At 38.3% G+C, this 26,008-nt stretch overlaps 1 protein-coding gene across 2 annotated transcripts in view; it reads left to right on the forward strand.

Annotated features, from left to right (window-relative positions):
- Nucleotides 1-26,008, forward strand: part of ARHGAP42 (Rho GTPase activating protein 42) — a 148,594-nt gene that overhangs the window by 35,792 nt on the left and 86,794 nt on the right. For both annotated transcript variants that reach the window (XM_032099230.1, XM_032099231.1), the window contains exon 3: nucleotides 13,983-14,044. In XM_032099230.1, the coding sequence (XP_031955121.1) occupies nucleotides 13,983-14,044 (62 nt within the window). The remainder of the gene's footprint in view (nucleotides 1-13,982; nucleotides 14,045-26,008) is intronic.

The raw sequence follows: 26,008 nt of genomic DNA on the forward strand, positions 1-26,008 counted from the left end.
TTTTCCCCCCATCTCTTGTAACAATGTATAAGTTCAATTGACTTTAAGAGGTACCAAATTCCATTTTTAATGGTACGTACTGTGGATACAATGCTCTATTCAAATAAATAAGTTTAAAACAACAAAAAAATTGTATAGGAGCTTTATGCATGCCTAGTGTGTAGAGACAAATCTTGACAATCAGTCTATGGACTTGGCAATCTCCAAGTTAGGACATTGTCTTTTGGAGGTTCATCAGGAACCTGAGATGGTAGATGTCAGGTTGCTCATTATTTCAAGCCACTGTTGCTTGTGGTGTGTAATGGCTTCTTGAATTTGCTTGGCTCTTCCTGAATTATTTATTAAATGCAGTCGAGCCACCTACAGTCTGAATCACTTGGGTATCTTACAGGTCATCTCCTTAATTACTTGAGGTTAGCTTTCATGTTCAAGAAAGTTCTTTTTGGGGTTAATACTCAACCTACTTTGCACTGAATTTCCATTTGTAACCAGGCTTCCAAATGGAATTACCAAATTCTAAATAAGTCTAAAATTACTTCCACCATCTCAGGTCTACTACTGCCTTACTCAAAGCAAAGAAAGAACAGGATCTCGCCAACACCTTGAGGGCAGGGTTCTGGGGGTGGATTTTTTTAGCATAGGCATCATCCCAATAACTTTTCTAGTTGCTTGAGTTTGTTGACCTTGTGGAACACATTAGAGACAAATGTATTTACAAAAGGCAGTTTAATTTTAGATGGGTGGGGAAGGGTTGAGTCCTGAATTAGACTAGAAAGCTATTTACAATGGGGTGTGAATTTGCATAGAAAGGTTATGTGCTGCTTTTCCACAGTAATTACCTGCTTAGATTTGCCAGCTCTCTTCCTCCAGCTGAAAGAATGAATTTTAAGATTTAACTTTTTAGATTACTTTCAAAGCAACTTTGCATAAGCTACTTGTAAGATCACAGGACAGAGTTCTTTGGTACTCCTATTGGATTATTTTTATCTACAGAAGTTAAATGGTAGCAATTTATGGGAGGAACTCAGCACAATCAGGGTGTGAAATGCCTGAAGTGTTAGTTTCAAAACTGTTGATTCTGTTCCTACCATTATTTTTTTATCCATGTTGCATATTTGACAGTTTAAATAAATGCCACCTGTTTCCGGAATGCTATTGTTTCTTGACTTCAAGATGAGTGATTTTATGCTAGTGCTGGGATCCTATCAAGGCTTCAAAACAACATCTGCCCCAGAAAGTGAAGGTTGCCATTCTGTTGGTTGAGCCCAGAGCTCTTGTCCTTGTTTTGGAAGGTCAAATGAGGTTGACAAATCAGGAAACAAAATAATGGTGCAGTAAGTTTTTTATCTGTTCAGGAAGACAAGGTAAAATAAGATCAACAACACTTGTTGTCTTTGCTTCTTCTTCTCTTGGCTACCTATCAGAAGGTTGTTAGAATTTGCCTGCTTCATTCTTTGTTGACCTTAAGATGAGTATTCAAATGAAAAAATTAGATAGGTGTGGCTGATGCAGTTACTGCCATTCCTGTCTGTCCTACCTTTCTTCTGTGTCAGGAGTAGCTGACAGTAGTAGCTCTCCTGAGTCCCTGCAGTTTGCATCCTGGTGTACTAACAGAATCTGAAATTCGTGTTAGTTCATTTTACTGTATTGGACTGCAGTCTGTGGTGTCTCAGATACCACTGGCCTTGGAGTTCCTACTGTGCACAGAAAGAAGTTGAGGCAGGTAATGGACAACAACAACTTTGTTGTCCTGGTGCGTTTTGCTAAGGAGTTGAGTCAGCATTTGATCTGAACAGCTGAGTAGATGAATGGACAAGTCCATGCCACTCACAGATAAAGATGGAGTAGCTTTTGTGTCTCTCATTGATATTTTGAACTTCAGGATTCTTGAAGGTGTATTCTACTTTATTGTCCTCATTCCATGCCTTTAACATACCTCTTTTCCCCTCCTTAGTCATTTAACTTCATTATTTCTAGAGTTGGACGTCCCAGTGGAAGTATGAATGCCTGTGGGGAGACAATCTTGAGGACTAGAGAGTTGCTTTATAGAGTTGTTTTGAAAATAACGAGTATGTACTTTTGATGCACATAATAGACTTCTAGTAAAATGGCATAACATTTTTGAGTTGTCAGGCTAGCATACCTCTTGAGAAAGAGGAACTAGTTTTCAAAAACAGATAATGGTTTGATCAACTCAGCTCTGAGATATTAATCTTCAGGTCTGAGCAAATAAATTGAAGGACTTGTACTTTCTGAAATCAAAATGCTTAGTAGAGATTACAGTTTTAAGCACAGGAACTTTTTGATCCCTTTGTAGGCCTAAATGCAATAAAGCAGTTATGGCAAACCTAACATCTGTTGAAGTATTTGGTGCTATTTTTTCTAAACTCTTTCACTATTCAAGCAATAAATGCACAAAACTTTAAAAATCAAAAGAACAGTATTAATGATTGTCAGATGCCTTCTGAATATATTACTTTTGCTTTTACTTCCCCTATTTCAGCACCCATAAAGAGCCACACACAAATAAGGTTTGTACAGCTGGGAAGATTAAAATACCAGGGTTTTTATCTTTAGTTAAAGTATGGATGTGCCTCTGAAAAATTGGGGATTGGCCAGTTCCATTTGTACCTGTTGGAACTCTAAACAACAATAGTTAATTTCTTCCCTCCCCCCTTCATCGCAAAGGGATTTTTGGGGAAACAATTGGCAAAGGCATGGTTTTGTGAGGGAAACCATGGGTGAAAAAACGGATTGGGAATACACTGGGGGTAATAGGATATAGGATAAAAGGGAAAGGTGGGATTAGGAAAGGGAGACTGTAGGGACTGTTTATAATGTGGATATTGTCTAACATGACTACGACTTTTAGCATATATACTGCCTTTTACAGAAACACCATCAGGCCCAGTGACCTCTGCTGGTTGTAACCCTTTTCTACCTTGCACAATTTTGAACTCTACTACTTCTCCATCTCCTAAACTTGGGATGTATTTTTCAGGGTTATTCTTTTTAATAGCAGTTCCATGAATGAATATGTCTTCCTGGTTGTCACATCTCGTTATAAAACCATAATTTTGTTTAACATTATACCATTTTACTATTCCTTAAACCTTAGCTACGATGATCTTTTCCTTTTTCCGAGTGGCTGCTGTTTTCTGTCTTGCTGTGTTTTTGCTTTCTTTTTTGCTTTCTCTCGCTTCCATGTTGGAACTGCCAGGGTTGTCAGTGCTGCTGGGGCCGTCGGGGCTGCTCGTGCCTGTGCACTCTTCCCGGGGCTGCATTTGGGGCCGCGCAGTCCGGGCCAGGCTGGGCTGCGCCGCTCAGCTCCCTGCACGCCAGCGCCTTCTCTGCTCTCAGCTGCGCTGCTGCTGCCTGGGGCTGCTCCCACGTCTCAGCCGGGCCCCCAAGCAGCGACCCCCCCATGCCCTGCTCCAGTGCGCGTTTCGGCTGGGCACGGCTCCGCTCCTCTCACAGGGCTCGCTCCACCACCCGCTGCGCGGGGCCGGGCGGGCTCCTGCCGCGCCTCACTCTGCTGCCGACACTGCGGCTCGCGTGGCTCCACCCGTGCGGGGGAACTGCCTCGCTGCTGCTCAGAGAGCGCTCGGTGCACGTGGCCGAGGCCAGACGGTCCCTGAGCCAGGCTTCCCTTTGCCAAGACACGGCTGACATTGCTCAACAGTCTCGGTAACTTAATAATATTCACGAAAATATTCTTCCATCAGCATATAGTTTGACTCAGAAATTAACTGTGTCCAAACGCTCTTCCAAAAGTCTTTGGTAAGAATCAAATCCCAAGAAACGTAGAAAAAGTTCTTAAACAACCATGCCAGGAAGCGTTTCAGTTCCTTTTGAGCTTGAATTAAGCTAAAATTTGCAAATCGTTGTTCAAGAATCTTTTCAAGTTTAAGATAAATGTCCATATGCAGCTCGGAGAGCCAAGACTCTTTCCATGGTTCCTCCATAGTTTAGAGATGGAACAGCACAACGAAAACAAGAAGAGAAATCCAGAGTTTACTCACAAATCAGTAGCTGTCCTTAGGGATCAGGGATCGTTCTGCCCGCAATTCTCTACCATTTGTTACAGTGTGGATACTGCAAGACGTGTATCAGACAACGAGGCCTGTGGAAAAGAAATACATATGGACGGATTCTTGCTAGATGTTTCAGAGATGTTTATTTCTCCAGCCGCGTGGCCAGGGCTCTGCCGAGGAACTGCTCAATCACAGGACCAAGGGTCCTTCTGCCCGCGCAGGGAACACAAACCAACCGATGGGGAACGAGGCTGAGCAGGGGCAGGAAAACCCCGTGTCTGTGCCCTCAGGGCCCCTCTCCCAGGACCACATGGCAGGGGGGAAGGGACCCCGACAGGTAGAGATTGTTGAATTAAATGAACTTCTATGATACAGCAAGTCATACTGTTACTTTTCAATAGGGGCCAATTCAAGCTGCTATTTTTTCAAAGTAGGTCTCCAGCAGCACTTTAAGATCGCTTCTTACCTCTTAGACAGAATTTGATTTATTGAATATTGTTCCCCACGCCTGCTGAGTTGTGCAGTTATGGAGCTCAGCCCCATTGCTGTGCGTGTGGCTCCATCAGGTGGAAACAGAAGCTGATTTCTCTTCGACAGGTACGATAATGTAAAACTCCATTTTGTAGTGTGGCATAGAGATGCAGTATTTCTTAATGACCACTTATCTAAACTCTTACTTTATTCTATCAGAACAGGGCAGAAATGGTGTATTTGTTGTGACTCGTCCCAAAAGCCTTCACCCCTTCACAGAAGTGTAGAGGAAAGGGGAGAGACAAAAAAAGTGTTACTGATTTGTAGACAGGTTTTGATGTAGTGCTCTGTGAGGGAGATCCTTCTCATGTTCCTAAGAAAATGGAAGAAATTATTTAGATTTAAAATGTTTTTGCTGGCACTCCAAGATACCATGTTTTGGTAGAGGTGATATAGACTAGTAGAGTCTAAAATGGGCTTTTTCTACCACATCTTTGCTGTGTTGAAGAATTCATGCTACACAAGAATTTACACAAGGTAAATTTTCCAAATTGTATTATATATTTTCAAAATCTGTACTGCTTTTATAAATAAAGTAGAACACTAACACAGGGTAGATATGTTGCAGCTGTATTATTAATAAAGTGTTAAAAAGTGTATGGTGAAAGTGGAATTAGTCTTTGGTGTGTGTTTTTGTTTTGTTTTTACAAACATTCTGTGGGATAGATAGCCATTATGAACTTTAACAATCTTTCAGGACTCTCAGAAATGTTTTGCCCTTGCTTGATCTATTTAGAATTTTCTACTTGTATTTGCTTTGTGAGGTTCTGCATGAGTAGGGCATGGCAATTTACTGATATTAAGTAATTGGATTTATTTAAAGTGTGTAGCATTGCATGTCTTCAGGTTATCTCTCCAAGTATTGTGTTTGACAAGTGCTGACAGGAAATCTGGGAATTCTAGATAACCTGACTTTCTTGCAAAATCTTCTTAGTTTGTGTATAAATATGTAGTTTTCTGTACAGACTTCTGTTGAAAAGTAGTGGAGTGGAAAGTGTAAATGTTATTGGCTCGAAGAGTTGGTTTAACTTTTGTACAAGGCTTGTATTTTTATATTTAAATATTTGTGACAAGATAGCTACTTTTTATAGCAAAGAATTCTCAAATATCATGCTGTTTGTAACTGGATTTAGATAGTTACCCTGACAGAGGTTTGTTTCTGTAATGGGGAAAGGATTTTTACTTCTAATAGCAGCCGTACACTTTATGCTTTACATATGTTTAGAAAAAAAACTTCAGAAAATACCTTGCTATATTTGCTCATTAAGTTTCGCAAAGTGAAAATTTTATTGAGTTAAAATTGCCTCATATGGTATGTACAAGTTATGCTGTCCTGGCAAACACATTTTGCAGAGCTTTGGGCTTCAATTAAGCTCAGATCTTGGTTTGCTGCCTTTTATGGTTCTCATATTGGCCTGCAGTGTGAGGCACACGTGTGATGCTCAGGTGGGAGGTTCCACTCTTTCTGTGGAATCACTGGCCTCTTCTGCTGGTTTGTCTCACTGTTATAGTGTGACAAAACCCAAATGCTTGTGCCTGGTATATGGCCAGCAATTAAAGGCCTTTGAAACTTTGTGGGGAATGCTGCCTGGAATATACAGGGATCAAATGCTATAGACCAGGGGAGGCCGAGTGGGGAGACTGTTGTTGAGTATCTGATAGTTTCATTGTTGGTTGTGTTTTCATGGGGAATTTGGAGCACTTACTACCATCTCTCTGTCCTAATACTGTGAAGAGCCAAAACGCCCCTAATTATGATGTGGAGGAAAAATTACCACTGAATTTACTCTTGAGTTTACAGTGCCTTAACTCAAATGAAACAGAGAGAGCCCTTGTGGTTTCTTTACTTTTAGTTACATGTATTTGAGTAGCTGTGCCTTGATAAAATTCTCTGCTTGCCAGTATGTAATGGAAGATGTGATCATATTTGGAGAACAATACATAGACCTTAAAGCATAAATTTGGTCATAAAAGGCTTAATTTTGTAATTTTTCTTGCTTACTCATTTGTGTAAATTCTTTGCAGAAGCTTTGAAACAGGCATTTGTCATCTCTGTCTCTTTGCTGTTATCATACTTCTATCATACATCTATAATGATTTTTTTGGCAAATTTGGGGTTATTTCTGTGATGTAGCACACTTATTTTCAATAATTAAAAAAATTTGGCAAAATATCTTTCCTCACAGTTCAAGGAGGGAATTGCCACAGGAAAAAAAATTACCACTGAAACTTGTGCTCCCTGGGAGATGCTTCAAAACCTGAAAGATCATGGTACTATTTGATATAAAAAGCATTGGATTAAGCCCTTGCAGACTTCATGTACCAGACTAATTATGGAGCCAATAGTAAGAATGTTCATTTATTGCATCTGAAATAGCTTCACATTGTCTGCTCTAAGAATGTGATTCTATCACAAGAACAGTACAGACCAGACAGGGTTGTCTGTACCTTGGTGTGCCTTCTCGTGATGGAAGTCTTCAAGGAAATTTGTAGTTATTTGGACTGTAATTTAAACCACTGTCTTCTGGCAGAAATCACTGTCACTTTGAGAGTGTATTTCCATGCTGGGGTATGTTGATGTAATCTTTAAACCTCTACACTTGAATTTTTGTTTCATCCTATGTCTTTTACTACCAGAAGTGCATTTCATTGTATTATAGGAAGTACAAATAGCTTTTTTTACTGTTCTTGTGGAGGCTGTGATAAATGTAAACACAGCCAACAGGAATGCATGAGGTCTTTATTACAGATCCATAAAACCTGATACCCAGATTAGGGAAGTAAGAGAAACCAAATGGAGAGGATAAGGCAGCACATCCAGTAATAATTTTCCAAATTTAAAATGAGATTGAAACCCCATGAAGAAATGAACCATTATCTTGATATTCTAACTTCTTTTTTCACAATGGAATCTTCTAACATAATTCATCTCTTGACACCAATACTCAGCTTAAAGTTCAAATATATCTGACATGCTGCAAGCTTGAAAACTGGAATTTACATAAATACCTAACTGATATTACCTTAAACCTTAATAAAAGAAAGCAGTTGCTGCATTTCATCTATTATCTTGGGAATGATACTCAAAAGGGTACAAAATAACAAAGATAAACATTGATTTCAAAATCTGTACTCCTCTCCTATTTCGTCATCTTTTCTGCCTTCCCGGTAAATATTACTTAGGGTACAGAGCTCAGTCTTCCAAGCCAAAGTTTCTCCAAAAATGTTGCCACTTGGAAAGTGAGGGAAAATGACATAGGGTAGAAATAGTGAAAGAAATAGCGGTAGGTAAAGAAAATAGAAAACCTGAGCAATAATTGGGAAGATTTATCAGACATATGTCTTTTTGTCCAAATATAGGTTTTCTGAAAATGTGTTTTAAAAATAAAACCAATACCTGTTTTCTGTAGGAAAATGTTGCAGTCAGCTTGCACTACTGTTTTTAAAATCATGTTACAAAGGTGCTTCAGCCCAGTCAACATTAGTTATAAAATGCTTTGACACCAATACTCTGCTTAAAGTTCAAGCACATTTGACCTTTTTCACAATTTGCATAAATTATTCTTTATTTCTGTCTGTAGACTAAGGTGTTGATCCTTCAGCTTGTTCCCATTGGGCTCAACTGTAATTCCCTTTAAAGCTCTAGGTAATTGTACACTTTTAATGTTTTATATGCTTAATTCTGTAGGAGAAACAGGGACAAAAAAAGGATCATTAACAAATCAGTCCAGGTCATGACAGTGGTAAAGGAAACCTCTGTTGTACAAGGTAAGGCTCTATTTAAAATCACAGCCAACATATTGAAGGACAAAGAGAATGGCAGGCTTTGGGAGTCTTTTTTTCGAGACAGTCCTCCTCTTGCATTTCCATTTTGTAATGTGAAAATGCCGTAGTGGTGATATTTTGTGACATCCAATTTATTTACCTTCTGATAGACATTACAGTTCCTCTGTGGCTTTAATGACAGCCACAACTCTTGTTAGGTACAAATTACTGAGAAAGCAGATGATTATCTTCATATCTGTTGTGGCCTGTCAGTGTTACTATGAAATGTTTCCTTGTTCTGTCTGAAAGGGAGCCTTTTGTTGCTACTCTTGTTCTGCCTACTATACCTCCCCATCACCACCACCTCACATATTTTTTCAATGTCCTAAAGCCATAGAAAGAGGAATGGAAATTTTATTTGCTGTTGTGATTTGTTGAAAAACTTCTTTTCATGGCTGCAATTAATGTTAATCATTAAAAGCTCTGGAAATACAACTGTGAATTAACAACTATTTAATAATACATTTATTTTAATTTTAGAATTGGAAAAGAAAGTCTCTTCTCCCAGCCTTCATGGATCTTACATTGACTCTGCTTTCTCACGGAAGTCTAGTAAATAAGTGTTAATCCTTAGAAAATATCCTTATGGGCCACTGGTCTATCTTGAATTCCGTTTCAGTGATGTATTATTCACAGGGAAAAACTCCCTTCTAGACTTTAGCTGGAGTTTGTGCTCAGGCATGAATTCGGTGCCTGCTATAGCAAGTCTGTGCTAGGTATGACCAGTTCTGGAGGATGTACTTGACTGACCTTCCTGCCAAAGAGTACTGGGAGCAACGTACAGCACAGTCGTGGCAGTTCCTCAGTCAGATCAGGAAGATGTAAGGAAATCTCTGACAGTCTTGCTCATTTTTGCCTTTCATACAGCAAGGTGTTATAATAACACGTGATATATCTGTATGAATTATTTTTTCCATGCTGGCATTGACATATCTGAAGACGGTGTTGGTATCTGCTCATAACGCTATAAAATCTTGTTCTGTGTACTTTATTTGCATAAATTGTCTATGCATCATTTAAGGCTGCACGTGTAAGTAGAAATTAAACCAACAGTCCACAGAAAAGAATGTTCAGTTGTATTGTCTTCCACAGTAGCTTTTCATTTCTATCTTGGGTTGAACATTACCTTCCAAACTTGGCTTTATGTCTTTGAGTTCAGTATTGGTCATGCAAGACTATTATATGTGTCATACACTTTGTTAGCCTTTTCTCAGTAAATGTAGATGATGTCATATCTCCTGTGTGACATTTAGTAGGACAGTGTGACACTGAACTCTTTAATATTAAGCTAAGGTTGATAGAGTAGCTTCAGTAATTTCCACAGACATGCTGTTTTAAGGTGATGCATTCTCTACACAAGTATATAGCAAAAACTTCATGAGATTCATTATGTGCATTTTTTTCCTATGAACAACAGAGTTGATTTCAATGCAGTAAACCAGATTTCTAGTGTGTAAATGAGTCATATTTTTAATAATGCATTCTATAAATTCACATAAATGAATCTTTATCCTTTTTTACTTCTCCCTCATTCACTTAATTCTACATCAAGATTCAATTCCCTTTAGACTATGTGTGCAGTTGTTGCGGAGCTGTACCGTGTGTTTGAAATGATAGGGATTTTGGAAAAAAAAGGACATTGTTGATCTACACCATTAATGTTTAAGCTGTTGGTACTGTTAGTTTGTTTCTTTATGAAGCAAATTAATTAAGAGACTTTTCATTTAAAAATTAGAGTTGCTTTTTTTTTTTTGTAAATGAAATAAAGGGAGCCCTTTCTCCTGAACAAGGGAAATTTTGCACCACATGATTGTTGAGTTGGGAACACTCCAGAGAGAGCAGCTGACAGCCTGTTGTGATTGTGATGAATGAGACCGTAAGTGTGCATCTGGGTACACATATAATTGTTTTTGCTTCTTGGGCATTGCTTTTCACAGGCATCATTTCTGTCATGATACCAAATGTATCTTACAAGTCCTTTTGAGTAGCCCTTAAATAAAAAGCAGACTGTAAAACTGTTGGGATTTTCTAAGTTAATATCACCTAATGACTTAGAATAAAATATTGAGTCAGCACTTTGTTTTTCTTTAAATGGCCCACCAATAACAATAATTCTGTATGAAAACAACCAAAAACACCTTTATATTTAATATGCTAGGCTGCATATTGTACTTCATATTATTGGTGTGTTTTCAGAATTTATTTCTTATCAGCACATTCCCATGACATTTCCTCTTGCAAAATACTTGACTCTTCTTCCTCCCACCCCCTTTTTTGTTTACAAAGTTCAGTTCAATTCTTCTGTGTCTATTCTGATTAAAAAGAAGTGGATTTAAAAAAATGTTGTAGCGTTACTAAGAAAAGATTGTGAGGCTGGTGTGTAATGCCTGAGTGTCCTGACAGGCTGCATCTGACACAGATGGGTCGTATTTCTAAATCTTCTGGTTTTTAACTGCACAAAAGCACCTCCAGTTGTTATTGTTGGAATATCTGTTTGTTTCCTGTTGAGAGCTATGAATCCAGGGTTAGATGTGTGTACCCTGTGCCCAGGGTTCATGCTGAGATCCTGATGAGGGGACCAGTTGTGGAGGGGAAGGACGCCCCTGCCCAGATCTCCAAGGTGCCCAGTGCCCTGTGGGTGAATTGCCTGGGAGGCCTGACTCCCCTCAGTGACTCTGCCCTCAGCATCCCTCTGTCTGCCCAGCCCCAAACTGAGGTGAGGCAGAGCTGTTGCCTCTCTGCAACCAGAGAGCTCTATGGGAGAAGAGGGGAGAAAGAAGGAAAAAGAGTACACTGGGAAAAGAGGAGCAAGCACTCTCCTTCCTTTTCCCCCTCCCACTGCAGCTTCCAGCACAGCCAAAGTTCTCTAAGGACAGACCCTGGCTTTTAATGAGGCCACACTGAGTGGGGGTTGTATGAGAAGAAGGGTGTAATAACATGAAAGATCAGAAATACTGCAGTACTCAGGGGTATTGTAGGAGAGCTGACGTGGGTAAAGCCTTTCGCGATCTGCGTGGTGACATTGCGAGGACAGAGTGGTGACCATTGTGGTCACCAGAGATGTCCATGTTGCAGAACTCTTGTGTACTGGGTGTGCATCCTTCACTATCCTCTGAATAACACAATGCACATGTTCTCCCTGTGAACCTCCTGAGCAGGGGAAGGACATCCCATGGCTGTATGCAGGGATGGATGTGGATGTTGGGCAGTGAGCAGCAGAGGTGTAGTCAGTTTTGATGCAAAGGTGTCTTTGCAGTCACAGTCTCATAAGATCAGGGGGATGGTTTGTCTTAGTGCTGCTGAAGAGTGTATGTTCTGTGTTCTTAATGAAATTTTGACCTTTATAATTCCCCAAAGGTGAGCCAGTGGGGAGGAGAAGATGGAGACAGTTTCTCAGTCTTTAGCTGAGGCCCTGTACAGGTGACAGACTAGTACCTTTATATTAGTGTTAAATATTGAGGAAAATCTTGATTTGCACACTTACAGAACATATTTTATATGCTTTTTTTCCCTGTGGCTGGCCTGAATTTATTTAAATCCTAAGCAAATGTTTCAACTTTGAAACTAAAAAACTCTCTGGTTCTGCCTTGAAATTCAGAAGATGAAGCAAAAGCTTCTCGTACTGGTTTTGTGTTCTGGTGTTTTGTTTTCTTTTTACACCCCCCTTCACCCCCCAATCCACCCCCCACTTCCTCATAGTTTAGCCATGTCTGTCTGGCTAATAGTTTATTTAGCTTTTAGCATTTCATATTGGTTATTTAGGTATTCTTGAGTGTAACTCTCTACAGATCCCTAGTCAAGTATAACCAGTCAGTTCATCATCTCATTTCTTTGCCTGTTTGTTTTTCATGGGATATTATGAGCTGATTAAGAGATTGAGTTAATTCAGTGGTTATCAAACTAAAATTCTTGATATTGACATAACTGGCAAAATCTTATGGTGCCTGTGTTCTCAGGAAAATATGTTAAAGGAAAAGACTCAAGGCCCAAGTAGATGGATGTTTAACTTACCAGGCGTATTTGGACTAAACCAAGAGCTCATAATGGGGAAAAAAGAATTTGTCAGCAAAAAATGACTTAGAGGTCAAGATACGCAAGTATAACATCATAGTTGCAAAAAACAGACTATGTAAGTTCTTGCAGAAGAAAATTGGAACAAACAACAAAGTGTTCTTCAACTTTAAAAGTTAACAGAGAGAAAGGGGAATGCAAGGGTGACCTCTGCAAGGTCCGGATGGTATAAAGGATAGAAATTATTTGGGAATGGTCCAAAAACTAAGTAGCAGTTCATGAATGCAGACAAGGCAGTTAAGGCAAGCCAGATACTAGTTCCTTCTTAAAGGATCTGTTCCAGTGCTTTCTAGAAAATGTGCTTATTTCCTTAAATCTTTTAGGGAAGTTGAGAAGAGATAAAGCCATATTATTGGAGACTGAAACAATTGTAAAAACATTTAAGAAGATGAAAAAATAACTAAGAGGAGGAGTTCCATTAGCATACCCTCAGCACTGTATATTGGTTAACTGTGAAGACTTTTTCAATCCTGTTTTTTTTGAGAAAATCTGTGGTTTGATTCCATGTTTGTTTTTTCTCTCTTTCAAAATAATTGAGACTGCCTCAAGTTTAATGTGAGAAGCTGCAGTATTTATCAATATGTATTCTGATTTCAGAGCTTTAAACCATAAAATTTAATATCCTGTTGTTGGTAGCAATTACTGCTAGCTGCACCAGGAGAAAGTAAAAAGAGATACTTAGCTCTCTTCACATGATTGTTCGCTGGGATTGTCGCCTGTGGGACTGTGATGCTGAATCTGAATAACCCTTATACCCTCGAGAAAGTAATACAAATGTAAAGAAAGGGTTTTTTTGACAGGTTTGCACTACATGCTTAGATGAGAATGAAGTCTTAAGAGTTTTCAGAATGTTTTCCTCTTTCTTGCCCTCTTTTAGGGGTTAATTCTTGTATTATGTTTCCATTGACTCTGCTTCAGCCCTTTGACTTCTATTTGAAAACAGTTTTGAGCAAAGACTCTGTCACAGTTGTAACAGAATTCAAAGCTTATAAATCAATCATCTGTTTGGGTCACCTGAGACCTTGTTCTCATAAAACATAAAGCCAAAGAGCTGTTAAATATAAACACTTGGCATTTCTTCTAAAAAGTTGACTTTCAAGTATTTACTCAAATATTTTTCACAGTTCTTGCAAATACTTGTTCTCCCACCTTAGTGGGAGAAACTCAATTCTTTTCTTCATTTTCCTTCTGCTCCCAGTATGCTAAAGTGAATTTTGTGGCTATGAGTAGAATTCTTTTGTTTTGAGACTGATCCTTCCATGTTTCAGGAAATTCAGTTTGCCATATTCCATTTAAAAAACTATTTTTAAAATACATACGACTCTTAAGACTCGGGTTCTTTTTCTTTGCTCTTTACCTGCTGCTTGATTCAGTCTGTATCTTGTTTAATGGCTACTGATTACATTGCAATACTGTGTAAGAGCAGTATTTTATCACTGTAGCTTCCATCCAGGTAACGGACTCACCTGGTCATAAAATCTCATTTTAAGCAGAATGTTTTTTTCTTTGTTTTCCTATCAGCCCAGTCATTGAAGGAGTTTGCTCGGCTCCTGATTGCTGTTGAAGAGGAGAGAAGACGACTGGTAAGTCTGCTGGCAGTAATCTTGCCTTGGGCCTCTCCTTGTGTAAAATAGTACACTTTTTTTCTATCCCCCTCAAGTCATTTTTTAAGATTTTATTTGTGTAGTAGAGGTTAAGTATTTCATAAGAATTATTTGGAATTCTTATGCAAAGGCAGAAGTGTACTAGCACAAACTACAGCAATTTTTAGTAAACTGTTCAACCAAAGACTTTTGCATCGATTTAAAAATTGTTTTCTCCCAACTTCCTATCTCCCTGCTCCTTGACCCAAAATAACCTTTGAATGCTGCTGTACCTTTCCCTTCCTGCAAAGAGCTTATACTGGAGATGTAGATCTATATTTATATTTAATGAAATACTCTTGAGTGTTGTCCAGTGAATGTATGTTAGTAATCCAAGAATATGATAATTGATAAGAGAATGCAAATTCATCAGTCACCCCAGAGAAACTCTTGTAGAATACATTATGGATCAGACTTGTCAGAGTCATCCATTGATATGGTGTCCTTATGCCATTTGAATCTGTAGTGTGCTCTCATTTTTATATTTCTGTTCAAATATAGCTTTGTTAAAGAAGTTTTAAGTGTATTTTCATGCAACTATTTAAAAAAAATAATACCAGGTAAGCAGTGAAGCTGTTTTTTTCCTTACTTGGGAGACAGTCATGAATAAATGAGTGAGCTAAGAATTAACATCAGTAGGGGATTTTTAAATATTGTGAAAGTTTAACTAGCTCTAGTCCATCCAATGACTGACTGTCCTGGTTTTCCTTCCTCTTATGGGTACTCAGGGCATTGAGGTAGGGCATTGTATTTTGCTTGACAAATAAATAACCAAAGAATTGGTATCCCACTATTTCTGTTTAGATAAATATTTTAAAGTGGCAAAGTCATAACATTTATTCATTACAGTTGCATGGTTAGTATCACTTAAATGTATAAAAGTATAAAATTTTTTTGCTTCATGCTAAATATTTTTTCCTGGGTAGCTGGAAGAATGAGGTGGCTGTTCTGTACTTACCACCTTAAAAGTTGGTTAGCAGAACACTTATTAATACCTTAGTTAAACAATGTTTTTAAATTAATAGCTTTCCAGTTTAAGTTAAAGATTGTTATGAGCTAACTATTAGAAAAAGAAAAAGCAATGAATAGGTGAGGGTTTTATTTTTCAAGCTCATTAGTCTTTCATAATATGTACCAATAATTTCCTATTATTTTCTCTCTTTTTTTTTTTCCCCTCTTTTTTTCCCCTCAGAGGAGTCACTACCTGTTTCACTTTTAGAAGTTTATGGCCTGTCTTTGGTTTATAATTTGGTCTTGCTATATAATGTGTTTGTAAAAGATGTAGGAAGGCCTTTAGCATACAATAAGGAAAAGAATATTAATATTGTTAAGCGAAAAAAGACCAGTCAGAGGGAATGGTTCGTGGTGGGTTGACCCTGGCTGGATTAGAGGTACCCAGCAAAGCTGCTCTACCACTGCCTTCCTCAACTGGGCAGGGGAGAGAAAATATAAGGGAAGGCTCATGGGCTGAAATAAGGGCAGGAGAGATCACTCGGCAGTCACTGTCATGAGCAAAACAGACTTGACTTGGGGAAATCTGTTTAATTCAAAGACAGTCAAATCAGAGTAGGGTAATAAGAAGCAAACCCCAAATCTTAAAGAAACTTCTTCTCATCCCTCCCTTCTTTTGAGGCTTAAATTTAATCCCAATTCCCTACCTCTTCCCTGCCAGTGGCACTGGAGGGCCGGGAATGAGGGCTGCAGCTGCTTCCTCCTCATGGGGAGGACTCCTCACACTCCTCCTTTGCTCCAGTACTGGTCTCTCCTTTGGGGGACAGTCCTCCATGAAATTCTCCAACATGAGTCCTTCCCGTGGGCTGCAGTTCTTCATGACCTACTCCAGCATGGGTCCTTTCCACAGGATTGAGTCCTTCAGGAACAGGCTGCTCCAGTGTGGGTCCACGCAGGGTCTTCATGTATGGAGGAGCTGCTCTTGACAGAAAATCATTGTAACCAGCTTTTCACTCAGTTTCAAATAACTTCATTCTGTTCTCATTCTCTGTCCAGAATGAGAATGTTGAGGACACAGAGTTCTCATGGTAGTTATATTTGCATAACAAAATTTATCAAACTTAGACTTTCTCTGGTTTTAAAACATTTGAGCTGCCTGTTGGTGGAATTTGTTTAATTATTATTGGAATAAAAGTATCACCTTTGTCAAATGTATAGTTTTTTAATTCTTCAGTCTCTTACTGCAATTTTCTACATGTCATCATAGAATCCAGAGGTCTCTGTGAGGATCAGTGTGCCAAACAGATTCCTGGTATAAGTTTTTTGCTTTACAAACTTGTAATTTAACTGTGGAATCTTCAGAACACTTTGGTTATTTCTGAGGAAGTTTGGAGCATTATTCATACACTTAGGTTTCTCTGCTGGAAGCACTTCGAGTCAGCCAATTTGCAGGTTAGTGATGATTTTAAACAAAGTTCTCAGCTGATGGAAAATCTTGAGACATGGGATGCAGGTCTTTAAGAAATTGGTTTCTTTCTGCATAAAAAGAGAAAGCTTGCAAAAGTTATAAAAAAAAGAGCTTGTTCTTTTTGACATTTTGCAGAAGGCTTGGAGAAAAACAGCTAGGCAATGTTGTGGCTATTTATGGATACACTTCATCATACCACTTTCAGCTTTCTTTTAATTCTTTCTTTTAATTTAATTTTTAATAGCATGTGACAGTAAGAGACACTATTGTATTACTGAATGCAGGATGTATCAGAATATGGAATGACAGATACTAATTTTGCATACCAACTAATGGCCTTGTTTCCCTGCCTTGAACTTTATTTTGTTAAATTATGAGCACACATATACATACATTAATCAGATTTGAATATGGAAAGTATATATTCATAGAACCAATTTATTTCTCATCTGATGCCTATTAAATTCTTCATAAGTCAAATTATATTTTTGTCTTGGTGAGCACAGTGTTGGAGTGCTTGTCTACAGAATGTATAAATGAAGTGTTTCCAATGGTCAAGGAAATAGTTTGAGAGGTGTTTAGCAAGTCTTCTGTCCTTCCTGCATGAAGAACCAGAAGGAACTATATTTTTTTTATTTAGAAGAAGCTAATGAAGCAAGACATTATGAACAGTATTACTGGGAAAAACACTGAAGTATAAAGTTAAATGAAAATGTGTATCACATAAATATTCTGTTGTGTAAGGCTTTGTAGCCATTATTACTGGCAGAAGTAATAATATGGTGATTATTGCAAGTCAGTTTCTTTTATCCTTGTCTTTTATTTCTTGATGCTAGAAAATTGACTGGTATTCAGAGAAACCAGAGGCCATGCACCACACATTTCCTCTTAAAAAGCAAATAAAGGAAAAACTAATTCATAAGATACCTTCTATGATATACAGCCTTAGGTTTGGTATCTGTCATTTTGTGGTGGTGTTAATTTAGTGATGCTGTTGGTAAATGGCACATTAAAAAACCCCAACCAAACAGCACTACTCTTGGGCTTCACATGTACTATAAATAGGGAAAAAAGTCAGATTCCTCCCCACTGCGTTTCCAACGGCTTCAGCAGCGAGCCACCAGGGATGTAGAATAATGACCTCTATTTCCTAGTGTTTATTAGGGAACAATAGAGATGATATAATTTAATCCCATGTGAATGTTTGAACCTTTATCAAGGGAACTTACTTAAAATAATTTCCTTCCTCTTTCACTGAATTTGCATTCTTTCTGTTAAATAAGTGATATATTTTATTTTAAAGATTCATATTTTATTTATGCTTCCTATTCATTTGATATTGTTAGTAAAATTAATAACAAACAGAAATTATCTGAGAGTAAAATAAAATGCTATTTCCTTTTCCTTTCATAGGATTATTCTGTGCTAATGTAAGTATAGATGAACTGGTTCATGCTATTGGTCCTAGAGATCCCCTATGAATTTGAAGCATTGAATGAGTTCTCTTGAGTGTTCGTGTTACTGTGCTGGAACTCCCTGATTATTTCTGAGAGTTTACTAAATCCAAGATTGAAATAGGCTCTTAATTCTTACATTCCTTGCTATTTATACAAGTTCTTTTTGGGTTGTTGGCTGGTGATGAATGGTCCCAGGGCTTTTTCTCTCTGGCATCATGAATCTGTGAGATTCCTGACCAATATTAAATACTCCAGGAGATAGTATAAAAATTCTGAAGTGGATAGTTTTGTACTATCCTCGATGAATATTTTTCTTTGTAAAGTCTGCCTTTTTGTATCTAGTAATCTTCATGCTTCAGACAGTATCTCATTTTTGTGGACTTTTTTTGTATTAACTGGATGTTCTCATTGTGGTTCTGTATTTGCCCTCACACAAGGGGTCTGATGCTATCTGCTTTCAGGGAAAGCATCAAAATATTCGGTTTCAAAAGTTGCACTTGAAGAAGAATAATTGAGCTGTTAAAACCTGGAATGGTACATAAAACCAGATACTGAAGGACACAGCATGTTGTTGAGCAGAATTAACCTTTTCCCTATAATGCAAAGTGCGTTACAGATTCCATCAGAAGAGTAAGCAGTCTCCTATCCACAGGGCAGCTTATTACTCAGTTTATAAAGGGGAAAAATAACATTGCATATTCCAGCACCCTGAGACTGCAGAACAAACCCCTGGCATTTTGTTTTGCATGGTGTCTCTCTCAAATTGCAAAAAAATAATGTTTGATGGTGTTTTGATCTACTTGGTAACTGATTTCAGTGTTTTTCACCTCTCATACAAGATTTGGCATTTAAATTAATCTCCTTGGTAGGAATCTGCCAGCAAGAACAGTGAAAGCATGTTACTATAAGTGAAGGAAATCACAACAAATAAAGGGACTTCTTTGAAGTTACAACTGTTTTTTCGTTTCTTTATTTTTGTTGTTCCTCCTACTCCCTCTCCCCCTACCATGTTTGCTGTTTAATTAAAAGCACATGGTTTTAGTGGGTTTCAGTTTTTCCTTATATTTAAGATGGCTGTACATCCTGTTGAATCATTATGGTAGCATGGACTGTTTTGTTAACCTAACTTCTTTGGAAAAACTTTCTGAATTTGTGCATCTGATTACTAACTTGGAAATACCACTTTGAGGTTTATATTGAAGAAGGATCAGTAAATCAGTACTGAATTTTTAAATTTTCTTATAAAAATTATTTTTATCTACATTTATGTATTTATTTTTTCACCTTTTCTTCCTCCAATTTCACTCCAGGTTTAGCAGACAACATATTTGATATTAATTACAGAAAAAATCCATGTCTTTGGCAAGGGAAATTCTGCAAGATAGGAAAATACTGATTTCAATGGTTTTGTTAAATTTTAAATGTTTTTTTTTTTTCACCAGCTTGTTGTTCTCTGACAATCAGGCTAAGTTTTAGAAATCGTTGGGAAAATTACTGAAAACAAATCACATGCCTTCATAAACATTTTTGGGGAGCCCCCATTTTGAATACTTGCTGTTTGCCGTTTTGGCCAGAAAGTGTTATGTAGACTACAAAAGATACAGAGAAAGGCAACAAGGAAGGCGTAACACCCAGAAGCTGAGAATGAGAAGAGGCTGCAAGGAGGTCTCTTTGATTAGCTTTAGTTCAAACAAATCAGATCAATGTTATTTGGAGGCCTGTGATTCATTAATTGAAATTACATCTTTCAGCACACTTGAACTAGTTCTCAGCAATAGGTTAACACTTCATCCCTTGAAATCAGATTTTTTTTTCTTTTTTTTTTCCCTTGCTGATACAGTTGTCAGTCTTACTTTGTGAGAATAAACCAGAGCAAACACTGCAAAATTACTTGGAGTTATTTCAGAAGCAAGAGTGTACTCAGTAGCATTGCATGGTTTTCTTCTGTGTTTTAGCTCGGGAATGACTGGAGGAAATGTGCTACAGAGAATTTTATCTAATTAGCAGTTTGCAGAATCAGCTTTGCCCCAAATCTCCATTAGCTTTGTGTTCCATCTTCTTTCACCGTCAAAATTGGGAGGTTACTTAGGTGGAGTTCAGCAACACTTAGAATAACATTTCTATATTCATACTAATTGCATATTTGTAGAGTGTTTCTTGAACCTTTTGAGAAAAGGTCTTCCCTGTTGTACTGGTACAAGTGTTTGTGTGACTTTGTGGTGAACATAATTGGAGAAGTGATCTAGCTGGAAAAATAATTCCTTTTGCACTAACTTTCTGTTACTTTCTTCCCATCACTTCAGTGCACACAAGGAAAATGAAGACCTTCTGGGCCATAATGAGTATCCAGAAGATAGTCATTTCTTTGATATAATTGCTATCAAAAAGATATTAGAACTGTACCTTCATTTCCCTGCAGATGTTATCTGTGACCATTATAACTCATAAATGAAATCAGGAACAGATAGGCATATTTCTGTCATGCAGACTTCCTAGAGGCGCAGATCTGCAACATGATCCTTTGGTGGGTTCTTGTCGAGAGGGAGCTCTCAGTGCAGCTTTCCCCCTTGCCGTGTCTTGGGCTAGAAGGAATCCTGTTTGCTGTCTTTCTCTGTACCACTTAAGTATGAAAATACACGTCTTCAGTGAATGTTTCTTAGCTCACTTAAAAACCAACAGAGTAATAAAAGTAAACAGTTCATGTTCTGTTATCATTAATGTAGTTTAATCTGTAACATCTGTAGGTATTTCTGAACTTTTCCCATATAAAGAACACATACTAGGCCAAACAATTTGGAGATAAAATTATGGGTGCTATTAGTACAGAGCATTAGCTGACTCTTCCAGATAACACTGCGTCAGCTTCCATAATTGTACACTTGGTACATTCCTAATTTGTTTAAATACAGTTCTACTTTCTCCAATAATTTTCATGATTTAAAATAATTTCTTCCACTATTTTTTGTGGAAATGAAGAAAAAACAGTCATCCTGGAACAATTTGATTATGATAATTTTTAAAAGATCAAACTGATCTCAATAGAAACTAGTTGCAACTAGTCCCTCTCTCATTCCTGTAATTGCCATCCTCTGGGATAGAAAATAATACAGGTCCATGTTTTCTTTGACTTTGCAGAGGGTACATCGGGAATCAGTGTGCTATGACAGAACAATGCTATTAATTCAGAATATGCTCAGAGTTTTATGATCATGGAGTCAACAGACAATCTACTGTTTACATTTTGCTCTATTTCTTAGCAGCTTTCCATGTTTTTGTTTTTCTTTTGAAAATGTGAGTTGTTTCCTGTTGATATGAATGTCCGGAGCACAGAACTATATCTTATGCAGAGCCTTTTGCACCCTATCCTCCTCAGCTTGGGCCTGGGTAATTTCATTGCCTTTAAACCTACTGTTGAGGAGGAAAGCAATTTGACTGTTCTTAGAGACAGTCTTTGCTGTATTCCAAGATAGTTGTCGTGTAGTTGATTTGTGATGAAGTTATTTTCTTGTAGTAAACAACTTTGTAAGAGGTGTGAAAATGTAGATCTTTCATGTTGATCACTCTGCTGTTGTTTCAACTGGTTAGTTTGTATCAAACAGGGAGCACTTGTCTGTCTTGATGGGGCCAAGAGGCTGTGAGTAAGACAGGAGAGTGGGAATAGGATAATTGTTCAAGAGGAAAGGAAAGGGGAACAGAGATAAGGGAATTTATAAGATTCATATATGTTCCTTTAGTATCTTACATAGGCAGTATTCCAAGCCTTAATAAGAAGGCTTTGATAATTCAGTGTCCATCTAGTATTTGCTCTTCAGTTTTCTGCAGAGAATGCAAATTAAGAAAATCCATTTATTTAAAAAAAAAACAATATTTGTTGCAGGAGATTAGTGTAATTGGTTGTTAGCAATTACACTAATTGAATTTCTATATCCAAGGTGCGTGTATTTGTACTGGCCTCCATATGGATATAAAATTAGAGAATTGTTTGGGTCGGAAGGGATCTTAAAGACCATACTCCAACCCCCCCTGCTATGGCAGGGAGGCCACCCATTAGATCAGGTTGCTCAAAGCCCCATCCAGCTTTCAACACTTCTTAGGGTGGGACATCCGCAACTTCTCTGGGCAGCCTATGCCAATGTCTCACCACCCTCAAATTAAAGAATTTCTTTCCTAATTTTAATCTAAACCTACCCACTTTCAGTTTAAAGACATTCCCCCTTATGCTGTCACAACCTGTCCTTGTAAAAAGTCTCTCTCCAGGTTTATCTTGCAGCATTTTTCAGTGAGAACATTCACAAAATGAGATTGCTTGCTATTCCCAGTTTTGAAGAGTATCATGGCGAGAGACATGAAATACTATCTTCATTAAAAGTACCAAATGAAAGGTTAGTCGGAAAGCCTCTTGCTACTTCTTATTTTATAAATCTAATTTGTTCTCAATTCATATGCTCATTCCATGCAAGCATTTCACTTCATGTAGTCTTGCATTGCATGACAGCACTTCCCAAAGTTTTGAGAAGCATTCTGTGAGTAGCGTGGCTGGAGGGAGTTTATTTTAATGATGTTTTAGTCTTCACAGAAATGTGGTAGTTGCAGTTCTAGTTTGTAGATTCTTTCGCTTCCACCACAGTCACTAAGTGTCTCTTCAGATGACTGTTGACAGAGAAAAGAGAAAGAAAGATGTTTACACTTTTAAATGAGTATTTGAAAGGAACATGAGTTCTGGATCAGCCAAAATTATAGCCTTTCAGTTTGATTAATTTATTTTGTGACTACAGAGGGAGGGAATGGAGTTGGTCGTAGAAGAGTATATGTGCTGTACCCATTACTAGCTTGTAGTAATGTCAGAACATGCTGCTACCTGACATGCTACCGCGTTCTAAAATTTTTTTAATGTATTTGAAATTTATCTGCAGTTCTCCTGGAAGTATGAGAAAAGGTGCTTCGTTCCTCTAAACTTACTTTTTAATTTTCCTTCATTTAGTCTGATCTCCGGAATGAAACCCCTGTATTTGTTGTTCCTATTTAGTGTCCTGGGAAATGTGATTAAAAACAGAAAACTACACTAGCACTTTATGTACCAAAGGGTGTGTAGAAACAAATATGCCTTTATTTAAACCAAGCAAACACCAACCCAAACCCCCACCTTTTCACAAGGAAGTGAAATATTCTCCTTTGAGCAATCTGTGTAATCTGGATGAGATCATAGCTGTGTTACATACAAAGTTGTTTCATTTAAGTATTCTCTGTTAGGATGTTTTGTTAATATTTGCAGACACTTAGGTTGCTTTTATTATACTTTTCAAATGTCTGCAGAGGCTTCAGTTATTGTTACTTTGAGAAACTTTCTTGGATGAATCTCCCAGAGCAAGTGCTTTTGCTTTGAGCTGATTGAAACAGAGTACCAGTTTTGTCTGGTTTTTTGGCAGCCATGCCACTTTATTATGTACCCACTTCACAAAACTGACCTGGCTAAAAGCAAAACAAACAAAATATTTAGTGGTTATTTTTCAACTATGTTACAACAGACCGTTTCAGTGTCACAGCAACAGAGGACAGAAGTCAAAAACAGGATGAAGGGGCATTTCAAGATCAGCAAACTCTGCTTAAGGTAGCATGACCACCAAAATGAATGACTACAAATCTACCTCTTGATCCAACATTTGTTGCAGCCCTGCTATTAAAATTAGTTGCAGTCAAGGAAAGAGATTATTTTTCTAGTGTTAGAAGGAAATTAGAGTAGAAATCTGGAAGCCAAGGTCACATGGTCCTAAGGAAAGTTTTGAAGGATGGGACCACAGAGTCCGGTAGCCTTAAGGATTAAAATATTTTGAGAGCTGCTTCTTTGGATAGCTGTTCTTTAGTAAAAGGCTATTTTTCAAACAATATTGAGTTATGTTTCCTTTCTGGATTAAATGAAGGTGGCCCATCCACCTTGGTCAAAATTGGTAAAATTTTGGCCTAATTTGCTGTCATGTGACATGCCATGACATGATCTCATGGAGCTGAGGTGAAATTTCCACTGAAGTCCAAGTGTCACAGTCAATATGGAGTGGCCTATGGCCAGCCATGGCCTGCAGCAGGGTCTGGCACTGACCTGGGTCTCCACCTGTCCCACGTCTCTGGGCTGGGGCCAGTGCGCAGCCGTGAGGCAGCCGCACGCAGGGGTCAGCCTGGGCCAGCCCGACCGGCCCCACTCCTGTGGGCATCCCATCGGTCTTAACAGCACTACCCCCCAGCTGCTGTCAGACTGGACCCAGCATTTCCACCCTGTGGGTAGAGGCCATTTTTTCAGGAGGGATACTATCGAGGGGGCAGTGAAGCTGCTTGGTAGGGTGGGACCATCCATAATTCCCACACTGAGGCAAGGGTCAACTTGGTTTCACTGATGGGTATCCAGCAGGACCACAGGAAGGTGCGACCTCTGCAGCTGAGCCTACTTAGCAGCACAGGATCCCATCTTAATAGTCACAGTTTAAAGAAACCAGGCTAGCCCTTTCTCTCCCCTAAGCTGCCTCTTAAACTATATTGAGACCTTTTTCCAAGCTAGATGAGATCTTTCTCAATTGACTTGTTAGTCGTATTTGCATGAGAGCAGGAAAAAAGGCTAAAAAAATCTGAATCTGATACTATTTCTAGACCTTTTGCTCTAAATGTCTTGTCATGGCATGTGTCATGCTGTGTCCTGTGTCCCTTTCTTAATTTTGTGTGCTGTTCCCAGCATATTCATTTTGAATTTTCACCACTGACAACTGTCAGAACCTTCTATTTTATAATTATTCACCATTTGAGCCTTAAATAACATCTGAACATTCTTCAGTGTGTCAGCTTCCAGTAAAACTTCATATGCCAATAGCATGGAGAAATGGAAAGGTTTTCTGTAGATCCTATACCTATAAAAGTTCCCTTACCTCTGAGTAGTTTGCATCTGTGGCTAACCTACATTTCTTCAGAAAATATCTTAAATGTTCATACACGTGCTTTTGTTTCCTGAAAGGATACATACTTCCAGTTTCAACATTAACAGTTCCTGGGCATAGTACCATTACAAACAGCTAAGCTGATTTTGGCTTTATGCCTGGATATGTCCATTCATGAAGTAGTTGTTAAAGCAAAATACAACTTCTAATTACATTAATCTCTTTGAATAGCTAATTTCCTCAGCATCAACTTTTTCTTATTTTTTTTAACAATGATTTTTGGGATTTGGTTTTGTTGGTACTGAAGAGATAACAAACAGTAGATAGAAGAACCATGGCAGTATCCAAACTATCAAGAACAAGACATGTCACAGAAGCAAAGCATTGAACTGTCAGACTGCCTTTCCCAGTGTTTTATTTCACAGCAGCTGTGCAATATAATGCAAAGTGATTCCTAATAGTAACAGATAGTAGACCTATTATCCCTACTTGTGCAGTTACTGACATTGACCTGTGGAGACCTACAGTATCTGTGAAGGTGCAAATTAATTTTCATACTGGCAGGCAGCACATGATGCTCACAAATAGTGCAGGGCCAGCTGTATACCAGCACAACTTGGCCTGTTTGAATTCTCAGCTTCACTAAGAGCAGCAGACAGGTATTATGTGACTCCTTACACAGTAGCTTAGTCTCATAGCCACCACTTGGCCACAGATAAGGCATTTTTTCTTCACACAGAACTGATTGCATGGACTGCTGAAAGAGTAAGTAGGTAGATCAGTAGTTAAGACCCCTTTCAGTTTGAACTGTTCACCTTTTCAAGCTCTCACTCTTTGATTTGAAACTTTATTTCTTTGTCTGGGAAGTGTGAATGCTGCTTACATCATCTAGCTAAGAAGAGACAATCATCTGACAGGAAGAATTTGGGAGAAAATTTAGGCTGAATGTCAGGAAAACTTCCTCATGATGAGCTGCATTGTGAAATACTTTGCCAAAGAAAATGTCTAAGGCACAAACTGAGATTAAGCCAAGTGTTGGAAAATGTAATGTAGAAACAAAGTATTTTGTGTTGCTCAGTAACCATGCATTCCTCTTAGCCTGGAGCATGGT

This window comes from Corvus moneduloides, chromosome 2, assembly GCF_009650955.1.
Source record: "Corvus moneduloides isolate bCorMon1 chromosome 2, bCorMon1.pri, whole genome shotgun sequence".
In the NCBI taxonomy this organism is placed as follows: Eukaryota; Metazoa; Chordata; class Aves; order Passeriformes; family Corvidae; genus Corvus; species Corvus moneduloides.